At 49.6% G+C, this 16,850-nt stretch overlaps 1 protein-coding gene across 1 annotated transcript in view; it reads right to left on the minus strand.

The window, feature by feature from the left end:
* Positions 1-433: 433 nt before the first annotated feature.
* Slc6a11 (solute carrier family 6 member 11) overlaps positions 434-16,850 on the minus strand; it is a 119,541-nt gene continuing 103,124 nt past the window's right edge. Inside the window, exons 9-14 of the mRNA XM_048438355.3 lie at positions 14,586-14,698; positions 11,922-12,059; positions 6,077-6,179; positions 5,143-5,243; positions 4,242-4,412; positions 434-2,743 (exon numbers count right to left, since the gene is read on the minus strand). Coding sequence (XP_048294312.2) covers positions 2,591-2,743; positions 4,242-4,412; positions 5,143-5,243; positions 6,077-6,179; positions 11,922-12,059; positions 14,586-14,698 — 779 coding nt within the window. The 3' untranslated portion in view covers positions 434-2,590. The remainder of the gene's footprint in view (positions 2,744-4,241; positions 4,413-5,142; positions 5,244-6,076; positions 6,180-11,921; positions 12,060-14,585; positions 14,699-16,850) is intronic.

The following is a 16,850-nucleotide window of genomic DNA, read 5'->3' on the forward strand; positions in this document are numbered from 1 at the left end:
AGGCAGAAGAGGTCTCCGCAGTGGGAGGGACCCATGTGTCTCAGCAAGGAGAGTGACAAGTGGCAGATTCTGTGACTTCTGAGAGGTGTGACTGGGAGGCAAATCGCTTGACTTCTCTGTGTGTTGATTTTCCTTACCTGTAAAACAGGCAGGTGGCTTCAGAGTTAAAGAGAGGTCTGCTGAGCATTCGGTCCACATGGAGCTCCTGGGAAGCAGCCACTGTGTATGGCCGGCTGGTGACTACAGGGAGGGCTAAGGCATCAAAGGAGGTGGGGCTTGAAACACCGCTGCTCCCCGTGTTGTCTGGTTTGTAATGCTGAGTGCAGATCACAGCCTTTAATTACAGAATCCAGATGGTTATGAAGGCATACCCTGTGGATGCCCCAAGATGGGAGGAAAACCCAATAAAGACCACCTGCTGGGAACAGCCACGTGGGAGTTGATCCACATATTTTAATTTTTAAAAAGGAGCAGACAGACAATCTTGTGCTCTTTGGGTTGCCAATAAAAAGTTTGTTATGCAAAACAGTCCAACTCTTTTCTTTTTTTAATAATACTGTAAATATCTCAGAAAGGATATATTGTATCACTTCTAATGAATATCAAAAAAGTTGTCACAATGACATGTCCCCTTGCTCCCTCTTACCCTCCCCTCCTCCCTACAGTTACCCAAATACTAGTATGAAATTACAAAACAAAACAAAACAACAAAAAAAGACAACCCCCAAACCACAAGCCTCCCTCTGCCCCACGCCATGGGTAGTGTTAAGAGTGTCAAGTGTTAAGAGCCACATGTAGAACACGTGTGTCCGTCTCTCTGTCCATGAGGGAGTTGGTGGTGAGGAGCAATAGCAGCAATGGGCAGCCTCCCTCCTCAGGGGTGGTGGGGGACAGCAGTCGAGGACCAACTCCACAGGTCATCTTCAGTATGATGCTGACCTTCCCAGAAGGAATATGTGGCCTGTTTGTGAGCAGCTGGCAGGGTGGTTGTGCCCTGGATGAGTGCCCAATTAGCTGGGGGGATGCTGGGCAGTCATCCCAGGCTTTAGATAGAAAGGGGGGGGGTGCTGGGCAGAACATATAAGAGTCTGGAAGTTTGGGGTAAATAGAGAATTCCGGTCTTTGACGGGACACTGGAGCCTTAGTGTGAAGAAATCTCACCTTTCCGCCAGATGAATCTAGGAAATTACAGGAAGAAGGAAAGGATGCCCCTCCCCTTACATGCCATCCCCAACAGTTAGGCAGACATAGCATCTGGAAAACTCAGCAGATGAGGAAGAGAGAGGCCAGTCCAAGAGGTCTGAGCCAGGCAGGAGGGCATAGCACCAGCCTCTTCCTGGGGACCATGTCTGCTCTCCATTTTCAAGGAAAAGCCTGAGGGATGAATGCCCAGTTCCTCCCTCTGGTGAGTGTGAATGAAGGCTCCTCACACCCAGGCAGGTGGAATGCCTCCAGAATAATATGTCTGTCCACAGGAACTGCAGTGAGTGGTAGGAAGGTAGAGAAGAGGGCAGGGGACAGGAGGGAGAGAAGGAGCCGTGGGTAGAATCCAGCCCTGGGCCTCATTGTAGCTCCCTGGGGCAAGGACAGCCATAGATCTTAAGCCACAGATCCTGGCCAGGCAGCTGCAAGAAGAGGTGGTTGCCTTCTCATCATCCCTACCAAGGAAGAGAGACAGACTGATAGCCAAGAAAGCAGGATGGGTGATGGGACCCCCTGCCAAAGGGGCTGGGGATGGGCTGACCTCCAGGGATCGGGGCTAAGCTATACCACCAGTTGTTAGGGAAACACACTTCCCTAATATATCTTGTGATAGGTCTGACTTAAGGTAAGTGGGAGAGAGGTGGGGGGATGGGGGTAGGAGCTAGGGTAGGTTAGGGGGGGTTCATAGCAAAGAGGGACAGAGAAGAGGTCTGCAAGTCTCTGCAGGTCAAGGTCAAAGCAGTCACTGCAAGGCAATGAGGCAGGGGAAGACTCTATTCTATCCCCTCCTTCAATCTGGGGGACAGAGAAACTGAGGCTTGGGGAGAGAAGGGAGTAGCCGCAGTCACCGGATGAGACTGACATCAACTCCTGATTGCTCAGGAGCCCTGAGAATGGTGGGATGTTTCCATTGCCCTCTTACAACTTTAACATGTGGAAGGTCCTGCCATTGGAAAAGGGAAAGACCAAAAGAAAATAACAAAACATAAGAAACTGTCGCTAGGGCACAGAGGAGGGGGGCCAGGAAAGGTCGGAGACAAAGTCTGGGATTACTGAAAACCAGAGGCGGATGGCACCACCCCCTCACTCACCTGCCCACAGCATGAAAGTAGACAGTATAATACAAGGACTCTAGAAGACATGGGTTGAGCCACCCTAGGCCAGGATCTGCTAGTCACTGTACAGAATTATCTTGGTAAGGTGGATACAGCCATGATCACAGGAGTGAGGCGAGGGTACAGGGCACACAGTGGCCGGCTGGGAGTTAACTGGTTAATAGTCCTGTGCAGAAGAGCAAGCCCCTAACATTAGGTGAAGTACCAAGATTCAGGATTCATTTACAAGCAGGGAAGGAACGGGGGAGAAGGATCCAAGTGGCTGGTGGGACTCAGAAGTGTGTCTCCTTCTCTGTGATGGCAGAGATGGTGCCGTCGCCCTTGACCTTGGCCTCACAGTCATTAACGGTCACCGTCCGCGGGCTGGCCCCAAGCTTTCCCCGCATTTTCAGATCAGCGCTGGGGACTGTCAACTTCTGTAATTTCTAGACGGTTGGAGAGAAGGCTGGGTGAGCAATGTAGTCGAGGCCCGGGGTCTGTCCACTTCTGTGTCCCCAGCTGTACAGATGTTCCTTGGTGCTATGGAGCCACCAGACTGAGGGCTGGGCCCTGGCTCTGCCTTGCTCCTCAGTTCTTGGTGAGGAATTACCTCCTTGAGTTCCCATCACCAGAAATGGGAGTGGCTGAGATCCCACCCTGGGCAGCAGGTGAGAAATAAGGAGATGGAGACACTTAGCCCCTGCAGCCTGGCTGTGGAAGACCAAGACTAGAGAGTCAGAATCAAGAGCTGCTACCCCATTCCTGCCTTGGCGACAGGGGGAGCTGAGCTTTGAAGTGGGCTGATGACTGTGCCAGCCCATCTCCTGACCTCTGGCTGCATTCCTCTATCTGTGGGCCAGGATGGCAGGCACTGTCCAGAGGCTGAGCTTCTGATGTGAATGTTGGTTAATCAGAGTCCTACCCTGCACTGGATTTGTCACCACGCCACTGCAGTGAGGGGATGCTCCATGTACTGAGCTATGCTTAGAGGCAGGTGCCATCCTCAGCTCAGCCTCCATGTGTAGCCTCAACCTCTCAGAATCTTGAGCAAGGACCCTACCTCAGCTCTACCTGTGCACTGCCCTTGGACCAGGACCAGGAAGCCCTCCTGAGCATGGGTCCTTACTTGAAAAAAGTGGCAAGGACTTTGGGGTAGCTTAGTACTCAAGGTCAAGGTTGGGCCTCCTATTTCAGGTGGAAGGTACACTGTCCAGGTAGGATTAATACACAGACTCATGGGAGCTGATTAACCATGCTCCTGTGTGCCAGGCACAACATGTGACTGGACAGGTGGTGGTTCCAAGGTCCCAAGGCCCGAGGCTGGGCCGGATCAAAGGCTCACTCTGTAACAAGCCCTGCTGTCTGGGTGGGCAGGGTATGAGCTGGGGTGACAGGAAGAAGCCAGGAAAAGGCTCATAACTATCAGGAGGCTGCTGGAGGGCTGCTGAGGGTCCTGAGGGTTAGGTTTTAAAGTTCCAGGTCAGTTCCCTCTGGACAGTCTAGTCTCAATATCTTGACCAACTGCCCTTGACTAACATCTCGGATAAGCAACAAAAGGGACCTTCCCCATACACCAGCCTCTGCTGGAGCCCAGGCCCTTATAGGCAGGAAGCTGGAGATAGCATTTTGGATGGCACTTGTGTCTCCCTGTGGCCTGTCAGAGCTGTCATTCGGCCAAACCTCGGTTCAGATCCTGATTTAAATGCTTTCCCTGTAGGAACCCCCAGATCTCCTATACCCTCTACCAATTAAGGGGTGCTGTCAACCTGTCTGGCAGGTGGGGAGGCTGAGGTAGAATTCAGAGAATCTGGCTTTAATCCAGAAATCTCACAGAGAAGCTTCTGGTACATTTTAAGGATGAACATCTGCCAAAGAGGAGCCTGCCATAATTCCCCTTCTATCCAGCCCCAGCCCCCACCCCTGCTTCCTCTACCACCTGCTCACCTCGGGCAGGGTGCCTTCTGTCTTCCACACCTTGATGAAGATCCAGAGCGGGATGCATAGCATGGAGGACAGAGCCATGAGCCAACCAATGCCATAGCCCCAAGCCGGGTAGGTGTACACATTGTTGTACTTGAGAGGTTTGTACTTGACCAGAAAGAAGATGAAGATGCCCTGTGGAGAGGCAAATGGAAGTTCTTGGTGGTGCCTCTCAGCCCTGCCCTACTCCAAAGGCCCAGGTACCCCAACTGTCCACAGTGAGCCTGAAGTAGAACCATGGGGGGAGGCTGATTCAACTGTCAGAGCACCGCCTTGGGGCCTCGTCCAGGGCTGTGATATTTGTCCCCTCTCCCAGGATCCTTTTTCTCGGCTTTTTTTTTCTACTCAGAGTTTATTTTAGGGCCATCTTAAATCTGTTCTTCCGGCCCCTTCAATTGGGAATATAAGCTCAGATGCCCCAAGAACCAAAGACAGAACCAAGCATAATGCATGAGACCATTTTTCTATGTTTAAACCTCCTCTCACCAAGGCTGGTCTGTGGTCTGGTTCCGGGGACATAGCCTAAACCTTGACATTCTCCTCATCTCTGCCACCTTCTCGGTAACAAATCTCCTCACTTGTGTTTGCATACCCTTGGTCCCCAGGGAGGTGGACCAGTGTCAGGTTGGTGTACCTAGAACCTAAGACCCTGACGGGGAGAAACAGGTTCAGGGTCCCTCAAGAGTGAGACCCTGCCTTGGCAGGCCCAGAGTCTCACCTGAGACATCAGCTCCACACTGTGTCAGGGGGCAAGGCCCTGGGCTATGTGACCCTCCTGAGGGTCAGCCTCAGCTGAGCCGGCTGGAGCGGAAGAGTAGCTAGTGAGGAAATCAAGGGGCTGGAGGTGGCTTTCTGCAGGCCTTACCGCACAGATCCCAGGGGTCACAACTTTCCAGCACCACTTGATGAGTGACAGTGGCCGGTAGCCAATCATGTCCTCGATGTTGTCATAGAACCGGTTGCTTCCTGTCCGGAGGAAAGCAGGCAGGCATACTATTTCAGAGCAGAGGTGAAGTGAGCCTCCCTTCCCCAGCATGTGACACAGAGTGCTTGGGCATGAGGACTGAGTGCCTGCATGGAAATCTGGGTCCCTTGGGTGGCATTATTAGGTGTGAGACGTGAGAAGGTCTACTGTGCTCTGGGAAATAGGGCTCTAGGAAGTTCCTTAGGTCAATGGCAGAGGTGCGTCTCTGTTCCTGGCTAGAGATGTGATCGCTTTCTCCAATACATACTCCCACCATGAAAGGCCTTCACCAGGACTGGAAGCAATGAAACCACCCAATCTTAGATCAGAACTCCGGAACCATGAGTTCTGCTAGCCCTCTACTTCTTAAGTAGCCCATGTCAGGAATATCTTTGCAGTGGTGCAAAACCAATTAACCCAATGGGCAAGGTAAGGTGATCACATGGGTGATCCACAGGGTATTGAACTCTCGAGGTGACGACCTTCTGGGCTGCTTGTGTGACTAGTGGATATTACTCCCAAGCTACATTCTTTTTGCCCTTGAGACAGCAGCTCTCATCCTGATTTGTGCGAGGAACAGAAGGTGAAATGAATGAGGGTGAGGCTCATGCAAGTGGCTCCACCTGAAGTCTCTCTCTGGGACACAAATTTCACAAAGGGGGAAACTGAGTCTCAGGGTAGGACTAGCCAGAGATCAGGGTGTCTGGGTCCTGAACATTCTACGCCAGCATAAAAACAAGAAGGTCTTGTGTCAGTGAGAAGGGACCTGAGTCCCCAGGGAAAGTGCCCAGACAGATATAGCTTATCAGGGTCTAGGGGTCCAGCCTCCACTTACCATATACCCAGCCGATGCAAACACACTCAAAGATGGCCACAAAAAGCAAGCACATGCCACTGGCAGCATAGGAGTCAAAAAGCTGGAAGATGTACATGCCTCCCTGTGGGTAAGAGGACAGATACACAGACAGACATGTGGGTGAACAGGGTTAGCAGCCAGCCCCCATGGGGTCCTTGCTCTGTTTTAGCAGCTGCCAACCAGCAATTTGCTCATCTCTAGTCTCAGTGCTACACTCTCTGTATTTGGGTGTTACAAGAATCTGTCCTGCCGAGACATCAGGGCTGTAGGTGGACTGTGGCATCAGAAGCTCCACTGAAACCAGAATGGAGGGCAGATGGCTTCAGCACCTCTCCCCAGATGATGCTGATTGATGTGGGATTCCCCTCTGCATGCTGTGAATGTGTTTTGTTTCCATTGGTTAATAACAAAGCTGCTTTGGGTCTATAGCAGCTCAGAATAGAGCAAGGCGGGAATTCCAAGCAGAGATAGAGGAGAAAAATAGGCGGAGTCGAGGAGATGCCATGTAGCTGCCAAAGGAGACAGACGCTGGAACTTTACCTGGTAAGCCACAGCCTCGTGGCAATACACAGAATAATAGAAATGGGTTAATTTAAGATATAAGAGTTAACCAGGAATATGTCTAAGTCATTGGCCAGGTGTTGATGGTGCTCCTCAACTCCAGCAGTCTCCAGGCAGGTCTTTCTGCTGCTAGTCTTACCTTCTCCCATCTTTTCAGAGGCTTTGATGTACCCTGGGCTCCCTCCAACCTGCCCCACCATCCATTCCCAGAAAAGTGGTCTCACTTTGCATTTGGTTAACATCTTTCAAGCTCAGTGAAGATGTCACTTTCTCTGAGAAGCCCTTCCTTCTCATCCTTGCTCTTTCTTCAGGCTTTTAGATTTCATTGTTGTAACTCACAATTTAATTCTAAATGTAGCCTGTCAGCCACCGAGAGCTCTGAGCTCTGCCTGGGAGTCCCCCACCTTGGCCCTTATTGTGCCTCAAGCCCTCAGTGAACAGCAGTTCCCCAAAAAGATGTAAATAGAATCACCTGGCTCTGTGGCATGCAACTGGCTGACTTGCCCAGAGCTCAGAAATGGACACACAGTAGGCCTACTCTATGACACATGATTGACCCTTCAATGGCTGGCCTTGAAATCAACATGACCAGAATCAGGATCAACCTGAGAGAGAGACTTGCTTCTGGGCATGTTTGTGGGGACTGACCAAAGTGAAAAAATCTGCCCTCAGAGTTGGCAGCATCTTCCATTAGAGGACCAGATAGAAAGAGATTTGAGGAAAAGTGTGTCTTCATGCTTTGCTGAGTGAGTATCTCTATCGTGGCCTCCACCACCACCCACGGATCCCAGCTTCTCTAGCCTTCCCACACAGACACAATGCTAATGATTTTCACGTGATCTTCCTGGACCACTAGTCCCAGTTTACAACCACTGGGGTACCCAGCTTCATGGGCCAAGTAGCTACCAGGTTCTCCCTCCAGGGAGCAGCCCAACCATGTAAACCATCTTAGGGAACCCCTTTTATACTCTGCTCCTGTAGAGAGCCCTAACAGGTCTCTTGGCATTCTCCCTCAAAGAATACAATGCAGCTCTTCACATACTGTTTATATGATGTTAGACATTACAAATAATTCAGAGATGATTGGCAGGCAGGAGGTATGCTGGCCCTATGAAGACAGGCGGGACCTAGGAAGCAGCAGAGTGTTGCTCATGGGGGTTCTGGTGTGAAGGGACAACCATCAGATCAACTCCGAAGATGAAGTTCGGTGGAAGCATTGCCACTCAAAGTCTCCTTCATGAGGATTTGGGGTGCTGAGAGCATGGGAGGGGCAGGGAGGTAATGTGGGAAGTCCTTCTGTATATGTGTTGCTTTTATTGGTTAATGAATAAAGAAGCTGCTTTGGCCTGTGATAGGACAGAGGAAATTTAGGCGGGAAAACTAAACTGAATGGGAAAAAGAAGGCAGAGTCAGTGAAATGTCATGTAGCCATCACCAGAGGAGAAAGATGTCAGAACCTTGACAGTGGGCCATGACCGTCTGTGATGCACAGATTAATAGAGAAAGGTTGATTTAAGATGTAAGAGTTAGCTAAAAATATGCTTAAGCTATTGGCCAAACAGTATTGCAATTAATACAGATTTCTGTGTGATTATTTCAGGAGTCTGGGTGGCCAGGGATGAATGAGCAGTCTCTGTCTACAGGGAGAGAGAGGAGCAGCCAGGACTTGGGTAGAAATGACATTTGTAAGGAAAACCATCCTGATATATGAATAGTACTCAAAGAACTGACATGCATGGAAATCAACGTGAAAGAGCATGGAAGTCAGGTTGGGGAAGTTGGGAAAGTCGGGGCAGTGGGCTACAAAATCAGAGAGCAGTTACAGGACCTCATGTGTCTACCGAGGGGTCTCATTTAGAACAAGAGTCCCCCAAGTCATGTCCCTTGGGCTGTCTGCTGTTGTGCAAATTCCATAGCTTGAGACCATGTGTTCCCTCATTTGTTACCTCCAGAGATTGAGGTAAAATCATAAGGAAGACAGGGTCACACATAACACCATTGTGAATAGTGGGTTGAGTGTGCAGGGCATGTGGAGACAGTGGCTGGCTAACTGCAGAGTCCACACACCATCTGGACACACGGTTCTGGGCAATGGCGCTTAGGGAGGCCATGGGTGTAAGGCCTGAAGTACAGATTTTCTGGAATGTACCAGAAGAAAATTTTTCCAGGAAAAAAGATTCCCTTTTTAATATTATTGGTGATAACCTCATGTTTTGAAAACACAGGGAGGGTGGAGCTACTACCCACCCTTCATGCTACTCAATGAACACTGCCAGGCATCTCATTCGAGACTACATGCCATGAACCACAGTGTTTTCACTGTGCTTATAAAGGGATCTGCTCTTCCAGAAACATAATGGTTTAATTATGGAAAACAAACACTTTTTAGAAGTTTCTTAGTCATTCCTCACTGTGTATCAAATTAGAACATTTTTGCATTATATAATTAGAATGTTTGATTTTCTTTTTACATTTAGTGCATGTGTGTGTGTATGTATGTATGCATACGCATGTGAGTTGTGCTTTGACCCATGTGTGCAAGTCAGAGTACAGTTGTGGGAGTCAGTTCACTCCTTCTGCCATGTGGGTTCTGGGACCAGGTGGTCAAGCTTGGTGGCACCTTTACCCACTGAGCCATCTTGTCAGTCTCAGAAGGTATGGTTTTAAAAACTGCTGTTTGAGTCGCATAAGTGATCATTCAATAAATTTGCCTTGGGATTAGGACAGAACCACAGTTTCTGAAATGGCCCTGAATATACTTCTGAAGTTGTGAATGGTTTATTTATGCAACCAGCTTTTTTCAGTACTGATGACCATAAAACCAAAATATTGGTCAACTCTGAAAACCGTTAAAGACATTCTGCATCCTGCAGTATCATATATCCAGCCAAGATTTGACTCTTATGTAAGCACATCTACCTCATTAGTATGCAGTTTTGCTTCTGTTTTAATAAATGACAAAATTACATGTACACCAAAGAATTGTTTTCAAAGAAATTTCTTCATAATTTATTATAAGTAAATGTTTGTTTATAAGTTATACTTATAATAATATGTTATTATTATACATAATAATATATAATAATATATAATAATAAAATGTTATAATAAGTATACTTACTTATTATTTTTAAGACTATAAGTATTTTGCCTGCATGTATGTCTATGTATCACATGTATAAAATGACTATGGAAGCCAGAGGAGGGTGTTAGATCACATGGGACTGAAGCTACAGATGGTTGTGAGGGGCCACATGGATCCCAGGAATCAAACCCAGGTTCTCTGCAAGAGCAGACAGTGTTCTTATCCACTGGGCCAACTCTCCAGACCCTGTATATCTATTTTATGTGCCTATAAACCCAGGGTCATGTGACAAATTTCTTGGGTGAAAGGGGGCTGTGTATAGCAAAGCTTAAGACTCCCTTCTCTGGTGCTCATATGCCATCACTTGGTGGCATGTTCCTCAGAACACAGTCCATAAAGGACTGATAGCTTTAACTTTTCCACATTTCAATGTACTTATTGGCTCCCCCCTCCTCCAACAATTCGATGACAGGCATGACTATTGTTATCCAATGTCCCCACAGGGAAACTGAGGCACCAAGAGGCAAGATCACTTTCAGCAGGATGTCATTGAGCTGCGTAGAGGGGTTGAGAACTAAATGGCAGGGCCCATAGTCCTAGCCACTGGTCACACTGCTGTGGAGGAAGATAAGAAGTGGGTAGTCTGGATTTTCCTTAGACTCAAGCTTTAACCGTGTAAATGAGAGAGAGAGAGCGGTTCTGGCAGGCAATTACCAGGACAACTGAGGCTGGCATGGCTCACTGGGCCCACTGTGAACTTCTTCCACACAATGGCTTGAAGATATCCCTCTGTGGGGGTGGAGGGCTGGCATGGATTAATAGTCTCGGTTGGCTGGAGCGCTGGCTCCCTAATGACCCCCTGGGAGTCACCGTGCACCCTTGAAGAGAGCTCTGGGGGCAACCAGGGTAGGCTGTATTGGGAGTCAGCGATCCCCACACCAACACCTTCCCATTAGCTTCTTCAAGGCATCAGGTTAATCCCCTCCCCAATTTATATGCGACAAATGACTCCATTCTGTGTAATTAACCAGTGCTTAATGAGGCCCTACTCACTGTAGCCTGGCCTCCCCACACGGAGATGCACGAGAAGCACGAAACAGAACCACTGTAGGGAGAGCAGGAACCAGACCCTCACCCCATTCATTTGCTCAAACAGGGACTGCCACTCTCATTAACGTGATAATGAGTAAGAACAGCAGTTATTCGGTCACTCACACTGAACACAAGATCTGAGCTGCCTCCAGCATCCCCCTGGCTGAACAGGGGAGGTCCCTGTTCTCCTGGACCTTTGGGCCTGGGGGAGGACAGGACAGATGAAAGGCTGATTGGGGATCTTTACAACAGCCAGAGGGACAGGGAGTGAACTGGGAACACAGTGACCCAGGATGGGGAGATGACAGGAAGCCTGGTGGGAAGGAAAGCCAGGGAACTTCCCTGAGACTGTGGTCTTGTAGGAAGATGTGGAAGAGATTTTTGGAGAAGGCTGGCCTCTGTGTCACCCCATCTGCCTGATGGATTCCAGTTCCCCACTCCTCCCTGCTTCTCACACAACCTCTGTGTCTCTCAGCAATGGATCTCCCCCTCCCCCTTTCCCTGCATTAATTAACTTTGTGCATTATGGGGAGAGAGACACCTAATCTCACCTTCCAAAGATACCTGACCAAAGAAAGGGACAGAAAGGCTGTGGGGTTGGAGTGAGCACATGGTTTAGAAGACCTCCTCACTTCGGGGTCAGGGAGAAGCCCACCTTACCTACAGGGACAGGAAGGAGGAGGAACGCACAGGAAGCTGAGGCTGGAACACACTGCAAATGTCACCCAGGCGCCTATTCTGAGAGACGTTTCAGAAAAGCCAGTATTGAACTTGAGGTCATGGCAAGGAGCCGGTTCTGGACCTGAGAGCTAACATTGTGCTATTCCCTGGAGGGTCACCCAAGGGATGAGCAGCGAAACACTGTCTAGCCTAACAGGTGTCCATGTGAGTTGTCCTGTCTAGCAACAGCTGCCTATAGCACTAACACAGTGGGGATCTTGTACTCAGAGTCTGTGTTCATTCTCATAGTGTCCCAAAAGGACGAGCAGGTTCCCGAGTAGTGGAGAAGGTTCTGGATCTGCCCGCAGCCACAGGGTCTGAGGTCTGGGAGCTGGAGAGTGATGGAGCATGGGTGACATCACTTACCTCTGTCAACATCACCAGGCCTAGGAAATAGGAGATGATGGACAGGGCCAGGATGAGCAGTTCTCGCCGGTAGCCCCGCCGGAAGACCTTGGGGTACATGTCGACCACGGCAGTCACGAGGCTCTCCACGCACACAAACTAGAGGGAGAGATGTAATGCACGAAGTCCGTGAAAAGGCCAGTCTTGACACCCTGGGTTCACATACCAGAGTCTTCCTTCTCACTGGCCTGCCTGCACCTTCACATTCCATCCCGTTACAGGGGCAACAGCAAACCCAGCCCCGACTAGCTTCAGTAGGTTCACTGAATGGACCAGGACAAAGATGCTGTGAGAAAGAAGCTACTGCCCAGGGTCACTCAGCACACAGACCAGACTGTGAACCATCTCCTGCTCCCTCTTAGTTTGTGAGTTACAGAGGACCCAGCCTTTGCCCCGAGGCAAGGTGGGAGTCTCAGAACTGTCCTGGGAGCTTGGTAATCTGCTCTCGCATCAGGCTCTCTCTTTGCCATTGCCTTTGACTGCTAGGACTCTGCCAGTCCCCTGCCCTATGATAGGTGGAAAGCCACACCCAGTTCTGTCACCTTTGGGAGGCAGAGCCAAGCTGTGAACCACCTGCTTCTGACGTGGTCTCCCACCTTTGTGCTATTCATCTGATTCACATCTATCTTCCCAAACAGGGTATTTCCATTATACAAAAAGGGTTGGGACCCAGGGAGGGAAGGTCAAAGTCACACAGCTGGGAGCTATTGGGAACTGATGCTCAGCCCTGGCCCTCTGCACTGCCTCCACAAGGGCTGGCACTGCCAGCCTTACCCCCAGGGTCCTGTGGGAGGGAGATGGGAGTCAAAGAAGGCTGCTAACCCAGGAATCTAGGGATACGGACATGTAAGAGGCAAGCAGAGCTGGGTATCTGCCCCAGCAAGTCACTCAGCTCCTCTAAGTCTTGGCTTCTACTTTTAAACCCAGACGATGAGCAGAGGTCTTCACTCACGTGACTATATATGACCCAGGCACATGATTGAAGAGCCAGTGAGCCCCATTCAGTGGGGCATGAGCAGAGTCCATGCCTCAGTCCCGCCTCCTCTGTCAGGCAGCAGCCTCTGCCTCCCTGTCACACACCAGCTGCAGAGCCCTGATTTCCAAAAGGCTTTGCCAACAACAATGGAAGGGGAAGCTATCAGCAGAAACAGCCGGCGTGTCTGCGGCACAGTTTAGTGGATTCTGAGGAAGGATTCTGGATCCAGAGAGAAACTGAATGTGGCTGGATTGACAAACACGCAGGCCAGGGTTTGTGTGTTCAATGACTCTTGCAAGGTCGTGAGTGGGAGCAGTGCTCACTGGGCTAACCTGGGCACCATCCTCCCTCTTAAGGCTGGAGGATCAGGGTCACTTCCCTTGTCAACAGTAGCTCTCTTCTGCACAGAATGGGATGGTCAGGATGCCTCACTGAGGGCCACCAACATGGCTGGAAGCAGTTCTCTGGGCTCCAGACAGTCCGCTGTGCTCAGCGGCAGACGGGTTGTATTCTAGGCCTGTGGGCAGGAGAGGCCATAGGCTTCGAGATGGGAGGCCATGGGGAGGATGAGACTGGGCTTAGAGAGAAGCAGGGAGGGAAGGCAAGCTGGTGGAGGGGAATGAGGGTGCAGGAGCAAGCAATTCACTCCGAGAGCAAATGTACCTGCTCCAGAGACAACCGTCGCAGAGTGAGGGAGGGATGGACAGAGGTCCCTAGGGCCTGGTGGGCACACAGCAGCGGGGTGAAGGGGATGAAGCACCCAGAGGACCACAAGAACAGGTCATGGAGACCTCATCACAGGGCCAGAGGATGGAAACTGGCTCTTCCGTGTTCCAAATGCTCCATGGCTTGGTCGGAATGGGGACATGGGGACCCTGTCTATAATTAGCCACAGTCCACCCTCTTTAGGACTTGTTTCTGCTTTTCCTGGAACCCCTGTCTGGAAGTCACGAATGGAAGGATTTTAAAAATTAAATTGGGGGCCTGGTGTGGTGGTACACGACTTTAGTCCCAGCACTCTGGAGGCAGAGACGAACAGATCTACATGAGTTTGAGGCTAGCCTGGTCTACATAGCGAGTTCTAGGACAGCCAGGGCTACACAGAGAAACCCTGTCTTGAAAAACAAACAACGCCCACCCCCTACCAAAAAAATCGAACTGGAATCTGGGGACTTGAGTTCCATCCCTGGGACTCACATGGTTGATGAAGAGAAGTAATCTTCACAAATCGATCTCTGACCTCTGCATGTGTACTGTAGCAGGTGTACACACACGTACACACACACACACACACACACACACAAAATAAATACATGCACCAAATTAAAACAAAATGAAGCTAAAAACAAACCCAAACACTTAAATTGGATATTTGGGGTAAAATAGACAAGAAAGAGTGGAGGGCACCAAATAGACTAGACATATCTATGACTGGAGTCTACCAAGAAAGTGGCAGGGCTGCTTGGTGGCCTGATGTGGAAGGCCAGGAGGGGGCACAGGGTCTAGAAGCTATAGCACCTGGCCTATCTAGTTCCTGTTCTGTTCCTCCCTTCCCATCCCTTCCCCCTTGCCAATCTCTTCCCCCTTCCCAATCTGTCTCTCCCCTCCCTCCCCATCCCACTATCCCCTTCCCTCTTTCTGCCCCTCACCTGACTGTCCAGGCCCAGGAAGATGAGCATCATGAAGAACAAGGTGGCCCACAATGGGGAGAGGGGCATCATCGTGACAGCTTTGGGGTAGGCGATGAAAGCCAGTCCAGGACCTGGAGGGGAGGGAAAGAGGTCACTCTTCCAGTATTTCCATCTACAGGGACATGGCAGCATTGCAGGCCACTGGACCCAGGTCCCACTCAGACCTCCTGTCCTGACTGTGCTGATGGTGCGGTGTTAATATGTGCCTACAGCAATGGGTGTCATTGTGCAGAGGAGTATCTGACCCACAGATCTGTGTCTACTGCCAGCTACTTTCACATTGTTCAAATATTCTCCCCAGGACCAGACAGCAGCTAGCAAGAGCGGAACAGTCTCCCTAAAGGTGGTTCTGAGAATAGTGAGATGCCATCAAGCAAAGAGTGCACAGCAGAAGGATTTGTTACAGAACAACCCACATACCGTGAAAGCCCAGTGTAGGTGTGCATCTCAGATTCTGAAAACACGTCCGCATTACAACCACAATCAGGATACTCTAGCTACTCACCACCTCCACCCACCTCCATCAGCATCCTTGGCAAACACTGGTAGAGTTTTTTTTTTTTTCGAGATTATTTTTAAGAGGGGTGTGTGTGTGTGTGTGTGTGTGTGTGTGTGTGTGTGTATACATCTGAATGCCTGGAGGCCAGTAGGGCGTGTTAGATTGCCTAAAGCTGGAGGCACAGGCAATTTTGCTACCTTAGGAATAGTTTGTGTCCCTAACCTCTAAGCCACCTCTCCAGTTTGGTTTTTTTTTTTAATTTTAGATTTTGGTTTGTGCTGCTTAGGATGGAATTGCTGGGGGTGACAACAGCACACTTCACCTATGAAATGCTGCTTCAAATGTAGCCATGCCATTTTGTCATCTTAAAACCGCATTTGAGGCTCCATGTTCTTTCCAGCACTTGGTACTGTTATTATTTCGGGTTAAAAAATGGCTTTGCATTGTCCAATCACTTTGGTTTTAATCTGTATTTCCGGGTACCTTTGGTGCTTACTATTCCCACAAATGCCCCCCCCCCCTTATTGGTCCATTTCCTTTTTACTGGGTTGGAGCAGGATTTTTGTTGTTGTTGTTGTTAGATGGGAGGAAAGTAGGCATTGTGGACATTTCCTCTTAGGCGATTATTTTTTTTAAAAAAATTATTTTTATTCTGCACATGGGTGTTTTGCCTACCTTCATGTCTGTGTGCAATGCCTACAGACGCCAGTAGAGGGCGATGGATCCTCTAGAGCTGGAGTTACACAAGGTTGTAATCAACAGCATGGGTGCTAGGAATTGAATTCGGGTCTCTGTAAAGCAGTCAGTGCTCAAAACCATTGTATCACCTCTCCAGCCCTTTTGTCTTTAATTTTTTTTCAAGTATTTCATTTTTCCCAACTACTTACTGCTAGCAAATAAAAACTGAGGAATTTGTGTTTATAATCTTTTATGCTTGATCTCAGTGAAATCCAGCAATTCTCACACACACACAAAAAAAAAAATTCACAGAAGTGTCACGTGTCCTTCTCAGAGAAACATCAGGGTGGGCTGCTGGTGTTGGCATCATCTCCAGGGTGAAGCAGGGGAGGAGCCCCTCAGGGTTCCACAGGACCCTGCTCCTCTCACCCCTCCCCTGCGATCTCAACCTCCATCGGAGCTTTGCTTCGACAGTCATTGTTATGACGGTGCTCGCCTGAGGACGGATCTTCCTCTTTCCTTCCACACCCGTTCAGCAGGAACCTGCAAAGTCACTCAGAAGATGACGTGCTCATGCCCCTGTGGGCTCCTCAGTGTTCGGTCTTTTTCTCTGGATTATGACACAGAACTGATCATTTTTTTGCTGTTCAAGTTGTCCCAGCACAGGGCATTGCAGGCTCTTTCAGGTAGGTTCTGTGTCCTTCTGATACACCCCCAGGCTTCTCTGGCGTGCAGCCTTATCTTCTGGCTTCACTGTGTTTTGGTCTAGCCCTGGACCCAATTGCTTCTTCAAAAAGCCCTGACAGTGATGTTTAGGAAACCCAGGTCTGAACACAGGGGTTGTCTGTTAACTGGAGTGTTATTGCAGATGGCTCCGTCAGCACTTCCTCTCTCCTGTGCACGTCCACATGTTTCTATCCACACACGGAAACCAGGAGTCTAAGCATACATGTCCCAGGTTCCAGTACAGTGCATTCTAGTACCTGCTCTTCGGAGGAAAATAGCAGCCTTGGGATTTACACCCATTTAGCAGTTTAGCCCACCCC

This window comes from Myodes glareolus, chromosome 3 (genome assembly GCF_982192425.1).
Source record: "Myodes glareolus chromosome 3, mMyoGla1.1, whole genome shotgun sequence".
Taxonomy (NCBI): Eukaryota; Metazoa; Chordata; class Mammalia; order Rodentia; family Cricetidae; genus Myodes; species Myodes glareolus.